General features: G+C 35.4%; 1 protein-coding gene across 2 annotated transcripts in view; it reads right to left on the reverse strand.

The window, feature by feature from the left end:
* RALGPS2 (Ral GEF with PH domain and SH3 binding motif 2) overlaps nucleotides 1-25,992 on the reverse strand; it is a 203,225-nt gene that overhangs the window by 19,793 nt on the left and 157,440 nt on the right. For both annotated transcript variants that reach the window (XM_030823929.1, XM_030823930.1), the window contains 6 exons: nucleotides 17,569-17,636; nucleotides 15,898-16,033; nucleotides 14,989-15,140; nucleotides 11,393-11,447; nucleotides 7,084-7,189; nucleotides 4,274-4,366 (listed from right to left, as the gene is read on the reverse strand). In XM_030823929.1, the coding sequence (XP_030679789.1) occupies nucleotides 4,274-4,366; nucleotides 7,084-7,189; nucleotides 11,393-11,447; nucleotides 14,989-15,140; nucleotides 15,898-16,033; nucleotides 17,569-17,636 (610 nt within the window). The remainder of the gene's footprint in view (nucleotides 1-4,273; nucleotides 4,367-7,083; nucleotides 7,190-11,392; nucleotides 11,448-14,988; nucleotides 15,141-15,897; nucleotides 16,034-17,568; nucleotides 17,637-25,992) is intronic.

Below are 25,992 nucleotides of genomic sequence, written 5' to 3' on the forward strand. Positions count from 1 at the left end.
AAACTTCAGTGTTAGGGAGTGTATTTCCAGTTTCTCCTAATGAAAGATGAGATTTGTGACTTCATGCTGGTCTCGGTCAGCCTGGGGCCTTTTACTGCTGAATTTCATCCTAGGCATGCCTTCTTCAGATCATCTCCTACTTTCCAGACCTTCCCAGCTTCAACTCTTCATCAAAACCTAACTGACCTATTCTCTATTCCCAGACAGCATAATATGTTTGTGAATATGATATATTTATCTGTTGTTTTTTTCTGAATTACTGTACTACTTATAGGAAGGACATTTGCATTTTAGTAGCTATGCTATCTTAAATCTGATGATGTAATAAATCAGCAGTGCTATCAGGGTTCTTTTTTTTCTTGAGACAGTCTCACTCTGTTGCCCAGGCTGTGGTGCAGTTGTGTGATCTCAGCTCCCTGCAACCAGATAATTCTTAATGACAATATTCTTACTTGTATTTTTCAAAAAAGAAGGGTATTCTTAGCATGTCTATTACTTTTGTAGTTAACCATTCTTTTATTATTCTTATTTTAGCTACAACTTCTTTTTTTAATTGTGAGAAAGGGCAGTTATAAAAGAACAGGCTGGCTTAAGCTAGTGCTTAAGACTATGTATGTGAAGCCATTCAGGTATTGTTTAAAAATGAAACAGTGCATTGTATAAGGAAGTGTACATGGTAAAACACTAAAGAAAAACAAGGTGACAATTAAAAAGAAATTCAGGACAGCGACAGGCTGTGGATATGGTTCACAGGAAAGAAGTGGATGCCTCTGGGAAGGCTTTGATGGTTGTAGTAACATTCTGTTCCTCATACTGGATGGAGAGTATACAGGTGTTCATTTTATTTATTATGCTTTAAAATGTACATGTACACTACCTATCTTCTTTTGTATGTATGATACGCTTCATGATTAAAGGAAATGGGAAAAAGAATGAACATGGCACATTTATAACAACATGAAATTGAAATATGAAAGCTAAAGAAATCAATAAGTTTTAGTACTGTGAAGAATGAAATTGGCCCCACCACAGGACTGCTGGTTTGACAGCTCATAAATGTACTTCAACATGAATAGTATGATCTTCTAATATTCTTTTCCTAAGCCTAAAAACTTCTACCTCAATTCCTTTTTTCAAAAAATAAAAAGTAACTCAAGCAACATAAACTGCTTCAGAAACAGGGATGAAACTAGAGTGCAAATGCCCTTTAAACACCAGCTGAATCCCATCACATTCCCCAGACATAATCATCACTTGAGGTGACAACCTCCAGACCTTATTCTATGCATTTATTATATCAGAGGCTTGTGTCATTGCTGCTGTTGGTTTTTACATATTAATGGGGAATATATTTACACTCTGACTTGTGTTTTTCATCTATCAGTAACCATTTCCTTATTGATAAGTATTTTGGGTATTTCCAGATTTCTGTTGTCATAAATATTATAGAAATAGTCTTCTACAGATAATCTTTTGCACCTGTTCAAAAATTTCTGTAGGACAGATTCTCAGATGAGGAATTTCTGGTTATTACCAAGCCAAATACTGACTCGGACTGGCCACCACAAAAGCAATACCAATTTAGATTTTTACCAGCCATGGATGACAGTCTGTTTCCCCATATCATGACCAATGTATATCATCAATCTTTTAAATTTTTGTCTAATGGCAGGAAAGTGTCTCCCTTAATTTGCATTTTTAAATAGTAAGTGAGGTTGATCACTCTACCCACACAAACTCTGTTCTTCATAGGCAAAAAAAATATACTTTATAGAATACTAAAATAAGGTATACAGACTTCCATATGTCCCACTTCTGGGTTTATATATATACATGAACAGGTGTATTTTAATCTATGATTTTTTTCTCCTCCAGCTTATTTTGAAAAATTTCAAACTGTATAGAAGTTGAGAATGCCACAATGATTAGCCATATATCCTTAATCTACATTTTTGTATTTGATCTCTCTGAACATTCAAATGCAAATTGCAGACATCCTAATATTGAACCCTAAATATTTCAACATGTGTCTTTTAATAACAAGAATATATTCCTATACAATCACAACATAATTGTCATTTCTAAGAAATTGAAGAGACAACCACATAAAGTCCATATTACATTTTCTTAAGTTGTTCCAATAATAACCTTTATAGCTTTTTAAATTTTTTCCCCAATATAACTCCAGGATTCAACTAAAAAACATACATGGCATTTAGTTGTCAAGTCTCCTTTAATCTAGAACAGTCCTCCTGTCCCCCTGCCCTTACTCCACCTGCCAAGTTTTTGTCTTTTTAAGAATCTAGGCCAGTTGTCTCATAGAATGTCCCACAATTTGCATTTGATTATTTCCTCATAAGATTCAGGTTAAATATTTTGGAAAAAAAAAAAAAAAAACCCCAAAAACAACAACAATACAGGTGGTGCTATGTTTAAATAGTGATTTTAATCCTTTATCGGTTGCTTACATATAGCAGATATTTTCCTCCAATTTATTTGTATTTTAACTTTATTTGAAAACGATTAAAATTTTTTTCTTCCATTTAGTTCTGTGCCATATTTTTCTATCTCAAAATTAATACTAAATATAGATATAGACCTGTCTCTATACCCTCTAACCTGTTCTTCAAATTTATTCTTTAATTATATTTTAATTTAATTAGAAAAGATGAGAAATGTGGTCAATTTCCATGGTACTCAATAAGATTTTCTCACAACCCGCTATGCTTTAATTTCCAAACATTTTGCATACATTACCTATCAAAAACCTCATGTAATTAAAAACCCAAACTATAACATACTAGTAACTTTTTATGCACAAGCAACAATGCAAAGCACAAAGCAATATTTAACATATCCATTAGATGACAAATTCAGTTATAATTTCTCTAATTTGGACTTTTTCTCATTGAAACTAAGAAAAAACAAAAAAACAAAATAACCATTTTATTTTGAATAATGACTTTTCTACAACAGTCAGCTAAGTGAAATCTATCCAGCAAGTATCTCAAAGTGGCTATGTGAAAAGTTACTTTCTATATGAAGATAAAGGATTTAATTGAACTGAATGAATCCAACCTTTTTCTCACTTTGAGAACAGGAGTACTAACTCTACAAATTGTTCTAGGAAAACTAATCTGTGTAAATGTTGTAGGGTATATAGGCATTATTGTCAATTTGACCAGAATACAAAAAATGAATATTCACAGAAGAAATCTCCATGATCCTTCACTCAAGTCCTTTATCTCAATGCAAGAGCTATCTTAACAATTATATAATAATAGTGAGCAAAAAAGCTAGTGCTTAAGAATATATATGATCCCACTGAGGTACAGTTAAAAAATGAAACCATGGATTCATTAGGGAAACATATATGCTAACACTCTGAAGAAAAGCAAGACAATGAGTCATAATGGTCAGGACAGTGGCAGGTGGTGGGTATGGCTGATAAAGAAAGGCAATGCTATCTTATGGTACTTCCTACATTCATTTAAACCAACAATGTTCTTTTCTATACCTCTGGTTTGATTAAAGGGCTAAAACTATGAGAATAAAGAAGAGTTTCTCTGAATTACTCTGAATTACACAGTATCATTTGGTTAAATTTTAAGTAGAAAAAGGACTTAAATTTTTCTTCACTGGCTTACCTTTCCTCAGTAGGATAAACCACTTAATTTTTCTCCCCCAAAACTTGTGACTTAGAAATAAAATTCCTCTCAGATTTTATTAATGCAACATAGGAAATCATTCTTCCTTTCAAAGATTCTATCACTGGTATGTAAAAACAAAACAGCATGCAAAAAAGATTTATGGGAAAATTCTACAGTGTGAAAAAGAGGCTTCTTTTAAGTAATATGAAGCACAAGAAACTGACTGCAGTAACTGTTGTAATTGATCACTCCTCTTCATTGTTGGGAAGAATCACTGAACCAGAGATTGAGGTGGAAAGAACTTTAGATGTTGGTCCCACATTTCCACATTTTGCTGATTAAGAAAGGAAACTCCAAGGCAATAGTTTTGAACAATATTGAACAGGAAACTCCAGATTTGAGAAAGCTTTGATGACAAAATAGATAAGCGTAATGTGCAGTTTTGACATTTGCAATGGAAAAATGGTATTTAAAAAAGAAATACATGTAAGAACTTTTGGACTAGAAGATAGGAAAAAACAAGAGCAAACCCAAAAAACCTTGGTATCCCATTAGGACTGCTTTCTTTATAACCATGAACAGTCTGGGAAACCATGTTAAAAATGTAGAGAACAAATACTTACATGTTTTCTTTCTGTAGCCTTTAGAGATTTGGCAGCATAGTAAAAAAGCTGTGTCCCACACAAAGCTGCCCAATATTTTGTCCAAGATGCTACCTGGATAGGACAAACACAGGAATATACTATTACAATGCTCCTGGCTTCTTAGTTTCTTTACATTCTAAGCACCAATGATCAAGTCCACTTCACTTCAACCAAAGTCCTAACCTCAGAGTTGAGCTGTATCACTTCTGAAATCTTAATCTCAAATACTCCTGTCACTTCCATCTAACTACCTGTTTGTAGACCCACGTACTCAGTCTTTCTTCCAGCTACAATAGAATAGTTAACCCCAAGTCTATCTAAAGGCAAACTCAACTCTCTTTTTATGCCCTAGATTCCAACTATCTCTCACTTTTTAAGGAAGTTTGCTTTTGCAATTAACTCCATTGCTTCTCAATCTCTCTCCCTCTACCATCATTATACAAATGAACCTTAATAGTACTCCCACCTTTAAAATCCCTCCCTTGACCCATCTCCTCACCCCCCAGACACCAACCAATTTCTCTTCTCCTTTTTACAGCATAACTTCTTGCAAGGGTGTCTCTAAATCTTGCCTCTACTTCTTCTGTTTTGCCCATTTTCTACTTAACTCACTTCATTTGGCTTTTGGGCCATCAAGGTCACTGATGATTGTAATTTTAGCAAAGCCTCTGTCCTTATCATAGCCAGCCTCTTAACAGCATCTGACCCAGCTGGCCACTCTTTGCTTTTTGAAGTACTGTAACTGCTAGGCTTCTGGGACAACAGTTCCCTAGTTTTCCTTTATACTCTTCTTTGTGGGAGACCTTTAATGCTACAGAGCCCCATCTCCAACCTTGTTTTCTTCTCTAGCTATACTTTCTTCTTAGATAATCTATCATCCAGTTCCATATTTCAAATGCTATCTATCTGTATGCTAATGACTCCCAAATCTCTCTCCCTGCCACCTCTCTGCTGACCTCATGATCCATACTTTTTCAACAGCCACAATGACACCTCCACTTGTATGTTTAATAAGCATATCAAACTGAACTTGGCCAAGACTGACCTGCCCCCCATTCCAATAAATGTCCCCAACATACACCCACCTCAGTCCCCAAACCTAGAAGTTATCTTTGTTTTCACTCTTTCTCTTATACTTCATGTTTAATTTATCATCAAACAACTCCAGCTTTTGCCTCTTACCTGATCTCCTCCACCTTCCCCAATTTCAAGGCGTAAACTACACAAGCCTTCTTGTCTCCTGAACTCTAGATATTCACAGTTAACTCACCTTCCTCATTCAGATCTCAGCTCAAATGTTTTGCCACAGTGGCATCCCTCCTTGCCCCATCATTCTGTATCCTATGACCTTATTTTAAAGCCTTATTCTCTATTTCTCCTCACTGAAATGTAATCCAGGAGGAAGACACTTTGCCTCACCTTGTTCACTGCTCTATTTCTAGCATCCAGCACACAAAAGGTATGGTAATGCTTCAACTGACATGCAATTCTGAGTTCACTAGCCTGCCTAAGAGATTCTTGATTTGTATGTGCCTTTGGCTTACTGTGATATAAACAACAAAATAAGATTACTTATATGAAGCCCCCATATCTTCAAAAGCTTTAAGTGTGAATATATAACAAAGGTTTTATATTTCAAATTTGAGAAAGGGAAAAAAATTGTTCCTTAGTAGTCAAACTACTATGCTGGCGTTGAGGAAGAAGAAACTTCTTTGATATATATTAAGAGCTTTGTTCCACCAATTTTCCTTTTTTTTCCCCCCAGTATAGTTATGGTTTGGAAAGCATTTAATATTTGGGTTCTATGTTATGTAGAAAACAAAACTGTATTACAGGAATTTAAATAAAGTGATAAAACACAATCAAATTCCATTTTTTAGGGTTGTTACTCTATTTTCTATTTTACCTAAACTTAATACTAAAATACTTCTTCATGATACACTTTCAGGGTTCTCTAAGAAATAATTTTGTATAAGAACTATAATGGGGGTAAAAAAAAAAGTACAGGATTTAAGCACCCTTAACACATGATTTAACAGAAATCTATATGGCACACATAACACTTTAAGAAAACATGGTGAAACAAATGTGTACAATATTTTCCCTCTTATCTGTGGTTTCAGTTACCCACAGACAACCATAGTCTAAAAATATCTATTGGAAAATTTGAGAAATAAACAATTCACAGGTTTTAAAATCACGTGTTGTTCTGAGTAACATGATAAAATCTCACACAGTTCTGCTCTGTGCTTCTGTGGACATAATCATCCCTTTCTTTGTCCAGCGTCTCCACACTATACGTGCTACCCTTGTGCCCCACTCCCCACTGCTTCCTTAAGTGAAAAGAAAAGTTCTTGGGTTAAGAAAAGAAAAATTAGATGCTAAGGTTGCTAAGATCCATGGTAAGAACAGATTTTCTATCTGTGAAATTGTGAAGAAGGAAAAAGAAATTCATGCTGGTTTTGCTATTGCAACGCAAACTGCAAAAGTTACGGCTACTGTGTGGGGTTAAGTGCTTAGTTAATATAGAAAAGGTATTATATTTGTGGATGGAAGACATGAACAAAAACATGTTCCAAATGATGATAATTTGGTTTGGTACTATCTGAGGTTTCAGTCATCTCTGGGGGGTCTTGGAATGGATGGCCCAAGGATAAGGGGGAGGACCTTATTTAATATTATTTCAAGTCTACTATAATCAGGTTTTAATTGTTTTAGTACTTTTACAGAGTCTTATACATTTGCATATTTTTAGAGGTGTATTAAAATATAATATGATGAAATCTTACTGTAGGCTTTTTGCCTTCTTTTAACAAAGTTTTTCTCCTGAGAACACCTTGAATAGTAACAGCTCCTGGATATAAATGTACTGCCAAATCTTCTGATTCTGCAGAACTATAATAACGAAGAAAAGAACACATAAGAGCTTTTGTCTATAATAGTCATCAAGTAGGTACTTAAATAAAATGTAATTATTCTTAATTTTAAAACTTTGTTACTTTATTCAGAGCTGAGAAGACACTGACAATTTTAAAGGTTTATTAATCTTGAAATTTATAAGCTGTCACAAAAAGTTGATTAGAAAGTTATTAAAGTCAGCAGATGGTTAAAAAACACACTTTATTACATATTTGAACAAGTATAATTTAAAAAGAATGCAGTAATTCACTTTAGTAAATATTAAATCAAAAATTCAAGATTTGTTTTCTTCTTCTTAACATGCCACACTGCATCACTGTTGCAACCTTATTTTCCCCATAGAAACTTTAAGTCCTGGTAGGAAAAATGAGGATTCTATTTGTTAAAAGTATTTAAGTATATATAAAACTGAAAATAAAAATACAAGCTCAAAAAGAAAAAAAGAAAACATGCTTAATTTAATTCTAAAATAGCAGAAAGAAGTAATAAAGTCAATAATAAAATATTTTAAAAACTAGTTTTCTGTAATACATTTTAATAACATTTAAATGGTGTCAATGGATAAGTGATTATGGCCTAATAGCTCTCCACGAAAGGAAAAAACCCAAAACTCAAGATTTCCTTTTCATGTTATCTTTAAAAAAAAAAAAATCACAAAATGACCAACACTTTAATATCTTTCCCTCATTGATTTAAGGTCCTATGTTTAATACAATGATTAATGATTTCTACATGAGCCAATTAAACATACATGCTGATAAAAATGTCACTGGTGACTTGACATGAGCTGCAGAATTCCTATAAGAGCAAGGAAAACTAAAGTTTGCCAGTTTATTCCTTTGTGATTATTTAGGTGTCTTCAGAGTGACTTAAGAACCTATAAACCAGTAGAAATTTCATGCTAGAGCTATTTATATTCAGGGAGATATATGCAGAGAGATTAGACACCATCAAACTGATGTAAAGTTTGCTTCTGAGGTTTGGTATTTTGTTGTATTATGAATTGATTACCCATCACCACTAAACCCCACGTTCCCAATCAATACACCACCCTTATCTGCCTCCACAGCTAATAACGGTCCAAAAGAGACCTGGTTTAACTAGACAAACAACTGAACGAATATGAATTTAAATATACAAATGATTATTTTATGAAATAGACTCGTCTACATTCAGGACCTGTAGTTTATCTGAAAAACTTTTTAAAAAGACAAATCAAATATAAATTTATTAGCAAAGTAAATGCTTTGATTACAACTTATGAATAAACAAGCAGATTTTTATATTGTTCATTCAAAAACTATCAGCATTAGAAAGACCTGTGCAGTTTAAAGGCTACCAATTTGGAAGCATTTTAAAATAAATAACATTAAGATGCAAGTTTTAGCAATTAGCTCTGTGGATCAGAAAGAATAGTTGAAATTTATCTTTACATTAGATCTTGGAAAGAAAGTTTTTCTGGGTAATTTGTTTAGTTTTTAAATCAATTAGTTGAGAAAAAAGAGAAATAATGTCAGACCACACCCATGTAAGCCAATCACCAACACCGTAAGGGAGTTCTGTGACCCCTGAATGCAGGGGAATTGTACCTGCTGGCCTTCATGTGACTTCGATAGCCATTTCGTGCCACTCTTGTCACTGGGCCGAGAGAATGGTATAATCTGTTCCTGTTGGATTCCATTATAAATTGTATATATTACATATACTTTTATTCACACAGTCATTATCAATACCTAGAACAGTATAATAGTTTCTTCCTGTAATATAGCTTTCTAAATCTTACAAAAGGGTAGTATGTGATTGTTCCTCTTTCTTTTTTAAAGCATGCAGCGTAGATTTCAAACAATTTTTTCTTCTACTATTGACTCTAGAAATACTTAGAGGTATTTAGTACACACCATATATTTATATATACATTCACTTTCACAAATCTGCTAAAAGAATTAAAGAGCATTTATAGCCAAATAATAAAAAAAAACCTGAAAAATACTTCAAAAATTCTTATGTTTCTATACCACTTCTTGGATTCCAGTTTAAATATGATGCCCGGATTTATATAAGTAATTCATTTTTATTATATGTCCCTATGAAGACACCTAAAAGCAATGTGGCTCGTAAACATGAAACTCATGAGGAAAACTTTATTTTCCTCTTTATCCTTTATAGTAAATAAAAGAAATGAATGAGTAATATAGGCCTTATATTATTCCTACATTAACTGACAAAGCCAATAAATGATAAAAATGATGAGTTAATACTTATCCAAAATGGCACATAATAGTTAAAAACAAAAAAATAAAAACAGACACATAAAAATACTGATACTTCTTTGCCTAGGAAAATCTGAAAGTAGCACTGTTGATAAATGATGTTTTAAAGAAAAAGTATTATTTTAGCAACTTAAACAATGTATTTGACGTCTGTCTAGAAAATAAGACAACAATGTATTTGATGTCTGTCTAGAAAATAACAGAAAATGGTATGTTAACATTCAGAGTACATTTTTCAAGTTCACTATCCATGAGTAGTACTTTATATCCTAGTTCTTTATTCACTTTCTATTATTTCATGTCTGAATCTTGCTGGGCAGCATTCATTTCACTGTTCTAAAAATGTTCCAAGAGCCCACTAATTTAAACTTGGCATAAGAAAAGTAGATTTTTTTAGCCACAAATGTCTGCAAAGCAAAACACAGGTTATAAAGGAAAAAAACTGTTTTGAGACGTGAAGGCAATGTCATTAAATACTGTCTTCATAAATAACCTGCTGGGATGAGAACAGATTATTTAACACACCACCATTCTGGTTACTCATAAGTCAAGCAATCTAAAAAACAATTTAGTTATATTTTTTGTAACCAATATTTTTTAAATATAAAGATTACAATACACTCTATAATCAACTTCTGATGGTTTTACATTCTTTCTAGAGGGAAAGACAATTTGAACAAATTCAGACAACATGTCAAAGGCAATTCTTGTGTTTCTCACATTTCAGGCAAACCCAAATGAACAGATCAGAAGTAAAGGTTGGAAGAAAAATAATACAAAAATAAATAAAAATAATTTGTTTTTACTTATTATTATCCCACAAAACAAAGTGAACAAAAGTTGGGAACACTGATAATTAGAGTAGAAAGGATCAAAAGTACTTTGCAATGCAGAACTTATAAACAAAATCTTAATCACATAATAGTGAGAAATCTTTATGAAGTCACATAAAAAATAAGGATCTATTTTTCCAGTTAAACAGCATGAAATTTATGATTTCAAATAAAGTTTAATTTAAAATTGTTTTCTAAAATTGTGACTGATAAGGAGTTAGGCAATTGAACATTTTCAACTTCAGTATTAATATGACATTTAACATTCAATCTAAACGACCCTCTTGAGTAATGAATATAGGCATTTTTAGAAATTTAGTTACTTAGTTCATACAAAAAGAGAGCAATTATTTTGGTCAAGAGCCAAATACCTTATGAGTCTGAAATGGCAGAACTGAAACGGTCAGTGAAAACATAAGAATCCTAATGGACATTTAATAAATAATTATTTGCATTGTTTGGTCACATTCTTCAGATCTTATATGTACTTAGACCTCAATATAGCATGATATTTGCTATAGGCAGATGACAGCTTTAACAGCTTAAAGCAACAAAGGAAGGAGAAGGGAGCACAACTTAAGAGTATTTCAGTATAAAAGTGTACTCTGAAAGTTTTGAGTTTATGACAATTTAAATTCTAACCTTAACTTGCTTTACTTGTATAATTTAAAATTTATTAAATCATTTTGTCCTTGACAAAGCAGCAGAGAATAAAGTTGACCACTCCACTAAATGCCTTAAAATTACTTAAATGAACCAGAACTTAAGAAATAATTTTTTGAATATGTAAGTAGGTTACTTGTCGATGATCGGTTATTATTTTTAAGTTATAAATGTAAATGTATTAAAATTCAAATACATGTGTCATGCCACCAAATAAACATTTAGAGATAAGATTATCATTCATTCCCATTACTTACATACCCAAACTTAAATATCAACTTCTAATTTCTTTTACCAGTAGAAAACTTATTGCTTAGGGATATGTAGTAAATATTATCTCTTAAAATTTGTATTACATTATTTAACCCAGACAAAATAAACTCAAAGTAGTTCAAATGAACAATTTATTTTACCTTTCAAAAGCAGGCCATGAGGTCTCTTCACTTAGTTCAGAACCATCGCTGCTACCTAAAATGAAAAGTTATTCTACTTTTTAAACATCAGAATTACCTCTCTAGTTTGCATTTCACAATTTAAAAATAAATTAACTATGCTCATAAAATGACAATCACATTGCAGATGAACATATCCATATATTAATTCTTTATTCTAATATTACTGCTGTTAGGTTTATTTTGCAATATATTGGAATACAGTTGACACGACAACCTAAAATAACAAAATAGCATAAAACATTTTTGCTTGCCTATTTGTAGCTGAAATTCATTATGTCAATAAACAATTTTTCCTACCATTAGAGAACATAAAATAACACAAAATTTCTTATTAGGTTTGTCATAATTTAGGACCAATATAATTATAAAATCCTTGGAGATTCATGGCATACTTCTTCTCTTTGTATTAAAGTCCATTACTACTCTAAGTATAAAAAGCCTAATGAAATCCAATTATTTGTCTCTAGAGACAAAGTTAAAGAGGATGGAATCTCTAAATTTAAAAAACTAAAAACCGTTGCTATAACAATGCAACAATTTTCTCTTTGGCCAAAAGATCAGTTAAAATAAAATGGTCTTCAAACAGAATGTTTACAATTAGCTAGGGGGAAAAAAAAACCAACAAAAAAACTTTGGGGAATGAATTTAGAGAGTCCAAAACAGCTTAGTTGACTTAAATGTTACTTTAAAGATAATTCTGGCTCTCAAAAAAATTAGGATGACTAACAGTTCAAGTTAAATTGTCTATCAGACAGGGCTCTAAGAAGAGAGACTCAAACTCTCTTTTACAAGCAGGATTCTGAGAGACTCAAACTCTAACGCTGTAAGGTATCCATCAGATACCTGTAATAGATGCTGTAAGGTATCCATTAGACTTGTCTCTCTTAGAGACGATGGATTAATACCCTTCTATGGGTTTGCAATGGCACTAGTTATGTACCATCCTTGGATAAACTGAGATAACAATCATTGAAATAATTTTCTGTATTGTATGGTTCAAAAGAAGAACCAGAGTTAACCCGTGGTGGTGGTGGGATCTTACATATTATCTACATTATCTTTTGATTTGTGGTACTATGTGGAAAAGACTGAAAATTTAAGCATAATTAGGATAACTTATTTGTAGAAAATGCAAGCATGAAGCTCAGAGTGAATATGCTTCTCTGAGTTAGCTAGGTGAGACTACTCAAGATTATCTAGGATAGATACCACATTAGAAAATGTTTGAGGCCATTGTTCTAAGCACTGGTTAATTTTCCCACAGTATTTTCAAGGCCTTCAGTGTAGATTAATATTACATGTAAAAGTTAAAGCTAAGGAAAAAAACTCGTCTGTGTATATTAACACCTATCATCTTATGGTAATAGACTTGTTCTTTTTTTCAGATTGCTAAAGCTTTAAAACAAAAATCCTCGAAGGTAAATGCCTATGTGTAATGTTCTTAATTTACAAACTAGGATGCCATGATCTTTTACTGTTTACTTACTTAGCCTTAGAATAATTAAAAAATAAACACAAATGCAAAAATCTGCTCTAAAAGACAAAAGTCTCCACACTGAGACACTAACTGTAACTCAATAAAATAACTAAACAATAATCTTGCGGTAGCCAAAAGGACATCCACGAAAAGTAAAAGCTATAAACTACAGAATAGTTCTCATTAGAACACTTATGAGAAACAGTAAAATATCATATACTTGAGAGCTGTAATTTTAAAAATTACTTTTTGCTTTAAGTGGCATGCCAAATTCCAGACGTGTAGAAAATTTTTGACTGAAAAAAAGTTCTTTCCTTTGCAAAATTATTCTTCATACCGAGATTAGTATTTGCATATAGGCAACTTAGAACATTGATAAGAGGTATTTCAGGTGACAAACTTGCCTTCTTTTTAAAAAATTTTATCATTTAATCACTTGCATTTTTATATAAAAAGGGGACTATCAGAATAAACAACTACTGAATGGTAATGGAGAGCTCTGAAATAATTTAATTTTAACTCTCAAGGGCTAAGAAAGTCAGTATGTTCCAGAAAATCAATCTCCTTTTGCATCTCTTTCTACTGGCTGTTGACCTATATTGATTAAGATATTAGTAACAATAGGCTTAGCCCTTGAACAATCTGGTAGTTAATCATAGATGAAGACATATTCCTCCTTTATTTCTTTTTAAAAATAAAAGTAGCTATTGTATGAATAATTTATTTATTTATTTTTTTTGAGACAGAATCTCGCTCTGTGATCCAGGCAGGGTAGGTGCAGTGCTGCGAACATGGCTCGCTGCAACCTCTGCTTCCTGGGTTCAAATGATTCCTATGCCTCAGCCTCCTAAGTAGCTGGGATTACAGGCATGCACCATCACGCCCTGCTAATTTTTGTATTTTTAGTAGAGATGGGGTTTTGCCATGTTGGTCAGGCTCATTTTGAACTCCTGACCTCAACAGATCTGCCCATCTGGGCCTCCCAAAGTGCTGGGATTACAGGTGTGAGCCACACTGCCCAGCCTATATGAATAATTTCTAATTGTAAAAAGAAACAATGCTCACCTAGAAGACTCAAAAATTAAAAGTTTAGGAAGTAAAAACAAACAAATCCCTCTCTTAATCTCACATCCCCTTCTAATATGGTCCCTATTTTCTGCTCTCCTTCACAGTAGCTGTTTCCTCACCTCTCATTTTCAAATCTACTCCAATCTAGGCCATGCCCTGACACTTCCATGAAGCAACTCTTATCAAGGTCACCAATGACTTTTATCTTGCCAAATCCCCCAGTCAATTCCCCATTCTCATCTTAGCTCTCTTTTTTCGCATTTGATATTCACATATTCAGTACTTTCCTCCTCCTTGAGATACTTCATCTACTGGGCTTTTGTTTTTTTCCCCCTACTTCATTGATCTCTCCTTTTTAGTTTCCTTTGATGACTCATCCTTCTTTTAAAAAATAATCAGATTTCTAAATGTGAGAATGTTTTCTTATTTATGTACACTCTCTCTTTAGGTCCTCTCAACCAATCATGGCTTATAAATATGTTACCTCTCGTATATCTTCAGATCTGACTTTACCCCAGAGCTCCAGATTCATATATTCAACAACCTACCTGACATCTCCATAGGGACTAAACATGTCCAAAACAGACCTGATTCCCCAAATTCAGTCCCCCTTCACAAACACTTCACTGCCCACAGATTATTACTCTGTCTTCTCTACCTTGGTAATAGTATCATCATCTAACTATTATATTTGTTTAACCCAAATAACCTGAAGTCATCCTTGACTCCACACTCTTCCTCCTCCCCATACCCAAATCACATGCAGTTAACTAATTCAACCAGCCCCTATGTTCTTTTTCCACCTTCTTCAAATGCTTCCCCTTCTGGAGTTAAAAACAGCAAGCACTTTGAAAACCATCACAAATTATTAACTTCATCCTGTATTTAACTGCTACTTTGTTTTTTAACCAAATTTTCTCTATGTGTGGTGGGGTTTTTTTCCAGCCAAGTTTTATTAACATTTTTATTTAATGTTAAATTGCAACCCTCTCAGAGAAGTATTTCTCACCTATTGATATTCCACTAGAAAGAGTAGAACTTTCAGCTTGGCCTCGAGATGGCGCATGGGGCTCCATGACGCTATCATCTAACAGATGTCTTGGCCCTGCATTTGGAAATGTTGCACTCTTAAATTCTGCTGTGTTCATTTTATGAATGAAACTGGAAACAAAGAGAAAAAAAAGTTCGTATCTTTTATTATTGTTACTAATTTAAAAACTGCTCTTTATATAAAGATTTAGGACATAAAAGATTTACCTAACTGTCATACTCAGATCTTACCATAAAAGCCTCAAATGAACAGTTCAGGGAAAATGTCTTGGGAAACCTGGCCATATCTATCTATATAATTAGAGCATACTTTAAAATAATTTCATTTTAAGCCTCGCGTCCATTTAAAAAATTGTTTCCACATTCACTTTTGGAGAACAGTTATTAAATTTCCAGAGAAATCATGGCAAAAGTGAACATGTACCCCCATTTTGAAAAAACAATACTGCAAAACTAATGAAGTTAAACAAAAAGTCAGTTTTCTTTATATTTAGGAATAAATAAAATAATTTTTATAGCTGTTATTTTTGACTTATTTTGGTTAAGACAAACAATGACTGTCTTGATATAAAGGTTATAATTTTTTTAAAAAGGTATATTGCTATCCTGATTTTATTTATGATGGCCCTCTGTAATGTTCATTTATCGTCCCCAAATATAAATGCATTGTTGACAAAATCCAATTTCCAAATTCAGGTAAAGTAAGAAATAAAAGCTTTTAGGCAAACAAGGCATTTTACTGAATCAGAAAACGGCTATTAAGAAAAAAGAAAACTATTCGAGGATACCATTTTCTACTGAACTAACAGACAATAAATCCAATTACAAATGACTTAAAAATTTGAAAGATAAAATTAAAAATGCTGACTTATAACCCAAGCTATGGCACTTCCTATGTCCATGTGGAATCAGATTCCGAGGGGATGGCGGTGTCTGTGGGAGCAAGGCTCCTTCAGCTGCCACACTTTTTCGTCCACTCTGTGGAGACGCTCCTACTTCAGGACCTAAGGGTTAAATTTAAAGAGATTTTCAAATGATTATTTTTCAATCCCTTGATATAAAATACTAAATGTGGTTCAAATTTTGAGATAGTACTGATGTTAGTTCTATTTAATTGGCTTGAAGATGAGAAATATATTCTAAGTCCTAAAACACAAAATCTCAAACCATACAAAATCCATTAATTTTTATCTTACTTATACTAAGTAGAGGCAGTGTAAATATTTTCTCCATTTACGTAGGAAGAAGCAGAATTAGAAGAGACTAGCTTTCACATTACAGACAAAATCTGGACTAAACATCCAGGTCTTCTGAGTCCTAGGTTCAGTGCTCTTTTAATTTTATACATTACCTCTTTACTCCTAGTTTCAACTTCCTCTTAGATAAAGAATGTGTAGGGTAGGTCAAACACTCAAATTAGAAATTAAATCTATACTGACACTGTTCAGGCTTATGGGAATAAATAAAAGAATATTATAAAAGTGCAAAACAGTATCTTAAGAATAAAAAGAAAAGCAAATTTAAGAAATTTAAACTGCAATGTTTTTTCTGCTTGGAATATTCTTCCCCACAGACATTGTCATGGTTTGTTTCTTCACTTCTTCACATCTTATCAGATTAGCCATCAAATATTTTTAGAATATACATGAAACTTAGTGCGAAGGCCTATATTGGGAATTTTAAAAAAGGTACTTACCAGGGATTTCTTAAATAATGACAATTATATGTATTTTAAAAAATTATTTGTGGTATATGCATAATATCTCCATTACAATGTAACAGGTAAAGTACGGAACTATGCTTTTTATATTTTTAATACTTGGTCCAGCACTAAAGTGAACATTTGAAAAAATTACGTCACTAAAATTGACTTCTATAATTATTCAAATTAGGAGACTTTCCCATTAGACCACAGAAATTTCTAGTGTAATCAACCTTCATTGCCTAGGACAGTGCATTCTTAATTAAAAATGAATATTCATAACTACTTATCCATTATTTTCCATCTGTTGCATCTATCTATTTTCCTTGATTAGGTAGCATATTTGTTTGTACACTACTAACAAACTATAGCAACATTTTTTTTTTTGGAGATGGAGTCTTGCTCTGTCGCCCAGGCTGGAGTGCAGATCCCGGCTCATCGCAAGCTCCGCCTCCCGGGTTCACACCATTCTGCTGCCTCAGCCTCCTGAGTAGCTGGGACTATAGGTGCCCGCCACCATGCCTGGCTAATTTTTTTGTTATTTTTTTAGTAGAGACGGGGTTTCACCCTGTTAGCCAGGATGGTCTTGATCTCCTGACCTTGTGGATCCGCCTGCCTTGGCCTCCGAAAGTGCTGGGATTACAGGTGTGAGCCACCCCACCCGGCCAGCAACTTTTAAATTAAAAAACAAAAAACCCAGAAAGGGCAGATTTTAATATCAAAATAAATTTTACATGCAGTATAATATGTACTAAGTTTTTATTTACTTTGGAGTATATTCTATCTTATTAGGTTATCTGATTTAGATTTGGTAACAAGAGAAAACTATGTACTGACCTACTAAATCTTCTCTGGAAGCAGCAGAACGTGGGGTGCTTGTCCCTGGTTCTATCTTTAATGAAAGCCTGAATTTTAAAAAGACAAAATACATACAATGATTAATTAACATTTGACAAAATAAGATTAAAGTTGTGTATTTTCTCACGAAAAAACTAAAAACATTTTTATGAAATAATCTGACCTATATATTTTTCTTCAAGAGCAATCTTCTTCTTTTTAAGAGACAGGGAATCTCACTTAAGCCTCAAACTCCTGGGCTCAAGCGATCCTTCCATCTTGGCCTCCCAAAGTGCTGGGATTACAGGCATGAGCCACCAAGCCTGGCCATGGGCAATTTTTAATTGAGATGTTAAGTCTCTTATCTCTTTCATACAAAGCTGATCTTATGGTTATTCTAGGAAATATTAGGAAGGGAAAATACATTAAAAAGTTGTATTTAAAAACACAAAAATCTCCCCAATTACCCCAAAGTTGCCAAACCATGGAACACATTTAAAGATATTTGATGAATGACTAAATGTGATTCAACTTAGAGCTTACACTGATACTTTACATTTAAATTCAGAAACTTTCATATATATTATTAAATATATTATGCAAATTATTTCTAAAAACACCTTATTTAAAACAAACCATCTAACAAACCAGCTGACAGAACTCTTCAGCAGAAAGATCTATACAAATAAAAACTTTGTTTGCAAAATTCCTAGTGAGTCCCTGTCCTAAGTCAGAGTTTATTATATGGTACTTAAGTTCCATTTAGGATAATATATCCAGTTCTGAGTTTCACAGTGAAAGAGATTATGATTTTTATCAGTGGAAGCCATTTCAGAAAATAGGACACTAAAGTAGTTGCAGAAAATGCTTTGGTGTGATACATGAAGCCTAATATTGCTGAGTCTGTCTGAAATTTAATAAAAACTGTTTAGTATTCTACTAAAATTTTAAAAGTAACTGAACAATACAAGTGGCATTTATAATGATAAATCTACTGTAGGTTATTAATTATATTCCAGTTATTTGATAATATGAAATGCATATATTGAATAGATAAATGATTAACCAGACTCTTTTTCTTCTTATGAAGATGTTTAACTATTTAGGCTACAACTATACGGCATTCGTTCATGGGACAAATATTTACTGAACACTTGTGTTGGGCACTGTGCTCAGAACTGGAATATAACAGAGATTACGGCAGACACGGTATTCCTGTCCTTCTGAAGCTTACAGTCTAGTGGATGAAAGGAAAGTAGTAAGTGAAATAACTACCATTTCCCAATGGCACCAAAATAGAAAGGAACAGAAAGAGAGCTTATTGGGTGAATCACATTGCTACTGATAGCAGCTAGAAACTGACAGCAATAAAAAAAGCAGAGGCATCTTTAAAAAGCAGTGAAGGCTAGTCTGAGTGCCAGCTGCTTACAACATCGTCAAAGCACCACATAATAACAGAGATACTGATTCATTAAGAACAGATATGCTCAGTATTAAAATAAAATCACCCAGAAAAATTTTCATCCTGATCAAAAGACATGTAATTTGTAATATCTATACTGGCTGCCTATGTAGATGAAGTTGCCCAAAACAGGCCTTTTGTAAGTGACATGCCATTTCTATTTACAAATTTTTCATCATAAAAGGCATTTTTTTCTTTCTTTTTTTTTTTTTATTATACGTTAGGTTTTAGGGTACATGTGCACAATGTGCAGGTTTGTTACATATGTATCCATGTGCCATGTTGATTTCCTGCACCCATTAACTCGTCATTTAGCATTAGGTATATCTCCTAATGCTGTCCCTCCCCCCTCCCCCCACCACAAAACAGTCCCCGGAGTGTGATGTTTCCCTTCCTGTGTCCATGAGTTCTCATTGTTCAATTCCCACCTATGAGTGAGAACATGCGGTGTTTGGTTTTTTGTCCTTGCAATAGTTTACTGAGAATGATGTTTTCCAGTTTCATCCATGTCCCTACAAAGGACATGAACTCCTCCTTTTTTATGGCTGCATAGTATTCCATGGTGTATATGTGCCACATTTTCTTAATCCAGTCTATCGTTGTTGGACATTTGGGTTGGTTCCAACTCTTTGCTATTGTGAATAGTGCCGCAATAAACATACGTGTGCATGTGTCTTTATAGCAGCATGATTTATAGTCCTTTGGGTATATACCCAGTAATGGGATGGCTGGGTCAAATGGTATTTCTAGTTCTAGATCCCTGAGGAATCGCCACACTGACTTCCACAATGGTTGAACTAGTTTACAGTCCCACCAACAGTGTAAAAGTGTTCCTATTTCTCCACATCCTCTCCAGCACCTGTTGTTTCCTGATTTTTTAATGATGACCATTCTAACTGGTGTGAGATGGTATCTCACTGTGGCTTTGATTTGCATTTCTCTGACGGCCAGTGATGATGAGCATTTCTTCATGTGTTTTTTGGCTGCATAAATGTCTTCTTTTGAGAAGTGTCTGTTCACGTCCTTTGCCCACTTTTTGATGGGGTTGTTTGTTTTTTTCTTGTAAATTTGTTTGAATTCATTGTAGATTCTGGATATTAGCCCTTTTGTCAGATGAGTAGGTTGCAAAAATTTTCTCCCATTCTGTAGGTTGCCTATTCACTCTGATGGTAGTTTCTTTTGCTGTGCAGAAGCTCTTTAGTTTAATTAGATCCCATTTGTCAATTTTGGCTTTTGTTGCCATTGCTTTTGGTGTTTTAGACATGAAGTCCTTGCCCACGCCTATGTCCTGAATGGTATTGCCTAGGTTTTCTTGTAGGATTTTAATGGTTTTAGGTCTAACATTTAAGTCTTTAATCCATCTTGAATTAATTTTTGTATAAGGTGTAAGGAAGGGATCCAGTTTCAGCTTTCTACATATGGCTAGCCAGTTTTCCCAGCACCATTTATTAAATAGGGAATCCTTTCCCCATTGCTTGTTTTTGTCAGGTTTGTCAAAGATCAGATAGTTGTAGATATGTGGCATTATTTCTGAAGGCTCTGTTCTGTTCCATTGATCTATGTCTCTGTTGTGGTACCAGTACCATGCTGTTTTGGTTACTGTAGCCTTGTAGTATAGTTTGAAGTCAGGTAGTGTGATGCCTCCAGCTTTGTTCTTTTGGCTTAGGATTGACTTGGCGATGCGGGCTCTTTTTTGGTTCCATATGAACTTTAAAGTAGTTTTTTCCAATTCTGTGAAGAAAGTCATTGGTAGCTTGATGGGGATGGCATTGAATCTACAAATTACCTTGGGCAGTATGGCCATTTTCACGATATTGATTCTTCCAACCCATGAGCATGGAATGTTCTTCCATTTGTTTGTATCCTCTTTTATTTCATTGAGCAATGTTTTGTAGTTCTCCTTTAAGAGGTCCTTCACATCCCTTGTAAGTTGGATTCCTAGGTATTTTATTCTCTTTGAAGCAATTGTGAATGGGAGTTCACTCATGATTTGGCTCTCTTTTTGTCTGTTACTGATGTACAAGAATGCTTGTGATTTTTGTACATTGATTTTGTATCCTGAGACTTTGCTGAAGTTGCTAATCAGCTTAAGGAGATTTTGGGCTGAGACAATGGGGTTTTCTAGATATACAATCATGTCATCTGCAAACAGGGACAATTTGACTTCCTCTTTTCCTAATTGAATACCCTTTATTTCCTTCTCCTGCCTGATTGCTCTGGCCAGAACTTCCAACACTATGTTGAATAGGAGTGGTGAGAGAGGGCATCCCTGTCTTGTGCCAGTTTTCAGAGGGAATGCTTCCAGTTTTTGCCCATTCAGTATGATATTGGCTGTGGGTTTGTCATAGATAGCTCTTATTATTTTGAGATACGTCCCATCAATACCTAATTTATTGAGAGTTTTTAGCATGAAGGTTGTTGAATTTTGTCAAAGGCCTTTTCTGCATCTATTGAGATAATCATGTGGTTTTTGTCTTTGGTTCTGTTTATATGCTGGATTACATTTATTGATTTGCGTATGTTGAACCAGCCTTGCATCCCAGGGATGAAGCCCACTTGATTATGGTGGATAGGCTTTTTGATGTGCTGCTGGATTCGGTTTGCCAGTATTTTATTGAGGATTTTTGCATCCATGTTCATCAAGGATATTGGTCTGAAATTCTCTTTTTTGCTTATGTCTCTGCCAGGCTTTGGTATCAGGACGATGCTGGCTTCATAAAATGTGTTAGGGAGGATTCCCTCTTTTCCTATCGATTTGAATAGTTTCAGAAGGAATGGTACCAGTTCCTCCTTGTACCTCTGGTAGAATTCGGCTGTGAATCCATCAGGTCCTGGACTCTTTGGTTGGTAAGCTATTGATTATTGCCACAATTTCAGAACCTGTTATTGGTCTATTCAGAGATTCAACTTCTTCCTGGTTTAGTCTTGGGAGGGTGTATTTGTCGAGGAATTTATCCATTTCTTCTAGATTTTCTAGTTTATTTGCATAGAGGTGTTTGTAGTACTCTCTGATGGTAGATTGTATTTCTGTGGGATCAGTGGTGATATCCCCTTTTTCATTTTTTATTGCATCTATTTGATTCTTCTCTCTTTTCTTCTTTATTAGTCTTGCTAGTGGTCTATCAATTTTGTTGATCTTTTCAAAAAACCAGCTCCTGGATTCATTAATTTTTTGAAGGGTTTTTTGTGTCTCTATTTCCTTCAGTTCCGCTCTGATTTTAGTTATTTCTTGCCTTCTGCTAGCTTTTGAATGTGTTTGCTCTTGCTTTTCTAGTTCTTTTAATTGTGATGTTAGGGTGTCAATTTTGGATCTTTCCTGCTTTCTCTTGTGGGCATTTAGTGCTATAAATTTCCCTCTACACACTGCTTTGAATGTGTCCCAGAGATTCTGGTATGTTGTGTCCTTGTTCTCGTTGGTTTCAAAGAACATCTTTATTTCTGCCTTCATTTCATTATGTACCCAATAGTCATTCAGGAGCAGGTTGTTCAGTTTCCATGTAGTTGAGCGGTTTTGAGTGAGTTTCTTAATCCTGAGTTCTAGTTTGATTGCACTGTGGTCTGAGAGACAGTTTGTTATAATTTCTGTTCTTTTACATTTGCTGAGAGCTTTACTTCCAACTATGTGGTCAATTTTGGAATAGGTGTGGTGTGGTGCTGAAAAAAATGTATATTCTGTTGATTTGGGGTGGAGAGTTCTGTAGATGTCTATTAGGTCCACTTTGTGCAGAGCTGAGTTCAATTCCTGGATATCCTTGTTAACTTTCCGTCTCGTTGATCTGCCTAATGTTGACAATGGGGTGTTACAATCTCCCATTATTATTGTGTGGGAGTTTAAGTCCCTTTGTAGGTCACTCAGGACTTGCTTTATGAATCTGGGTGCTCCTGTGTTGGGTGCATATATACTTAGGATAGTTAGCTCTTCTTGTTGAATTGATCCCTTTACCATTATGTAATGGCCTTCTTTGTCTCTTTTGATCTTTGTTCGTTTAAAGTCTGTTTTATCAGAGACTAGGATTGCAACCCCTGCCTTTTTTTGTTTTCCATTTGCTTGATAGATCTTCCTCCATCCCTTTATTTTGAGTCTATGTGTGTCTCTGCACGTGAGATGGGTTTCCTGAATACAGCACACTGATGGGTCCTGACTCCTTATCCAGTTTGCCAGTCTGTGTCTTTTAATTGGAGCATTTAGCCTATTTACATTTAATGTTAATATTGTTATGTGTGAATCTGATCCTGTCATTATGATGTTAGTTGGTTATTTTGCCCGTTAGTTGATGCAGTTTCTTCCTAGCCTCGATGGTCTTTACAATTTGGCATGACTTTGCAGTGGCTGGTAACGGTTGTTCTTTCCACATTTAGTGCTTCCTTCAGGAGCTCTTTTAGGGCAGGCCTGGTGGTGACAAAAACACTCAGCGTTTGCTTGTCTGTAAGCTATTTTATTTCTCCTTCACTTATGAAGCTTAGTTTGGCTGGATATGAAATTCTGGGTTGAAAATTCTTTTCTTTAAGAATGTTGAATATCGGCCCCCACTCTCTTCTGGCTTGTAGAGTTTCTGCCGAGAGATCAGCTGTTAGTCTGATGGGCTTCCCTTTGTGGGCAACCCGACCTTTCTCTCTGGCTGCCCTTAACATTTTTTCCTTCATTTCAACTTTGGTGAATCTGATAATTATGTGTCTTGGAGTTGCTCTTCTCGAGGAGTATCTTTGTGGCATTCTCTGTATTTCCTGAATCTGAATGTTGGCCTGCCTTGCTAGATTGGGGAAGTTCTCCTGGATAATATCTTGCAGAGTGTTTTCCAACTTGGTTCCATTCTCCCCCTCATTTTCAGGTACACCAATCAGACGTAGGTTTGGTCTTTTCACATAGTCCCAAATTTCTTGGAGGCTTTGTTCATTTCTTTTTATTCTTTTTTCTCTAAACTTCCCTTCTCGCTTCATTTCATTCATTTCATCTTCCATCATTGATATCCTTTCTTCCAGTTGATTGCATCTGCTACTGAGGCTTCTGCAATCTTCGCGTAGTTCTCAAAACTTGGCTTTCAGCTCCATCAGCTCCTTTAAGCCCTTCTCTCCATTGGTTATTCTAGTTATCCATTCTTCTAATTTTTTTTCAAAGTTTTTAACTTCTTTGCTATTGTTTTGAATTTCCTCCCGTAGCTCAGAGTAGTTTGATCGTCAGAAGCCTTCTTCCCTCAGCTCGTCAAAGTCATCCTCCATCCAGCTTTGTTCCGTTGCTGGTGAGGAACTGCGTTCCTTTGGAGGAGGAGAGGTGCTCTGCTTTTTAGAGTTTCCAGTTTTTCTGCTCTGTTTTTTCCCCATCTTTGTGGTTTTATCTACTTTTTGTCTTTGATGATGGTGATGTACAGATGGGTTTTTGGTGTGGATGTCCTTTCTGTTTGTTAGTTTTCCTTCTACCAGACAGGACCCTCAGCTGCAGGTCTGTTGGAGTTTACTAGAGTTCCACTCCAGACCCCGTTTGGCTGGGTGTCAGCAGTGGTGGCTGCAGAACAGCGGATTTTCGTGAGACCACAAATTCAGCTGTGTGATAGTTCCTCTGGAAGTTTTGTCTCAGAGGAGTACCCGGCCGAGTGAGGTGTCAGTCTGTCCCTACTGGGGGGGTGCCTCCCAGTTAGGCTGCTCAGGGGTGAGTGACCCACTTTAGGAGGCAGTCTGTCCGTTCTCAGATCTCCAGCTGCGTGCTGGGAGAACCACTACTCTCTTCAAAGCTGTCAGTCAGACAGGGACATTTAAGTCTGTGGAGGTTCCTGCTGACTTTTTGTTTGTCTGTCCCCTGCCCCCAGAGGTGGAGCCTACAGAGGCAGGCAGGCCTCCTTGAGCTGTGGTGGGCTCCACCCAGTTTGAGCTTCCTGGCTGCTTTGTTTACCTAAGCAAGCCTGGGCAATGGCGGGCGCCCCTCCCCCAGCCTCGCTGCCGCCTTGCAGCTTGATCTCAGACTGCTGTGCTAGCAATCAGGGAGACTCCGTGGGCATAGGACCCTCCGAGCCAGGTGCGGGACACAATCTCCTAGTGTGCCGTTTTCCAGGCCTGCTGGAAAAGCGCGGTGTTAGGGTGGGACTGACCCGATATTCCAGGTGCTGTCTGTTACCCCTTTCTTTGACTAGGAAAGGGAACTCCCTGACCCCTTGCGCTTCCCGAGTGAGGCAATGCCTCGCCCTGCTTCGGCTCGCGCACAGTGCACTTCACCGACTGTCCTGCACCCACTGTTTGGCACTCCCTAGGGAGATGAAACCGGTACCTCAAACAGAAATGCAGAAATCACCCGTCTTCTGTGTCACTCAGGCTGGGAGCTGTAGACCGGAGCTGTTCCTATTCGGCCATCTTGGCTCCACCCCTAAAAGGCATTTTTTTCTAACAAAATGTTTTCTTCTAATTTTTTCTAATAATTTTAATGACATCTTAAAATGCTCTATTTTTCAAACACACTAAATTATTAGGCTCATGCAACATACTGCATGTTTAGAAAAACAATCTGTCAGCGGGTGCGGTGGCTCACGCCTGTAATCCTAGCACTTTGGGAGGCCGAAGTGGGTGGATCATCTGAGGTCAGGAGTTCAAGATCAGCCTGGCCAACATGGTGAAACCCCATCTCCACTAAAAATACAAAAATTAGCTGGGCATGATGGCAGGCACCTGTAATCCCAGCTACTCGGGAGGCTGAGGCAGAAGAACTCCTTGAACCCCAGGAGGCGGAGGTTGCAGTGAGCTGAGATCGCGCCACTGCCCTCCAAACTGGGAAAGAGAGTGAGATTCCATCTCCAAAAAAAAAAAAAGAAAGAAAAAGGAAAAGAGAAAGAAAAACAATGTCTTCTCTAGTCCTGTATGATGTCCCAGTAACACCAAATGACTCACCATTCCCCATGCAAAGACACTGTTTCTTATCTCACTCCTTTGATCATTCCATCCCCAGCATCCTTTTCCTTACCCTTCACGTGAGACTAACT

The sequence above is a fragment of the Nomascus leucogenys genome, chromosome 12 (assembly GCF_006542625.1).
Source record: "Nomascus leucogenys isolate Asia chromosome 12, Asia_NLE_v1, whole genome shotgun sequence".
In the NCBI taxonomy this organism is placed as follows: Eukaryota; Metazoa; Chordata; class Mammalia; order Primates; family Hylobatidae; genus Nomascus; species Nomascus leucogenys.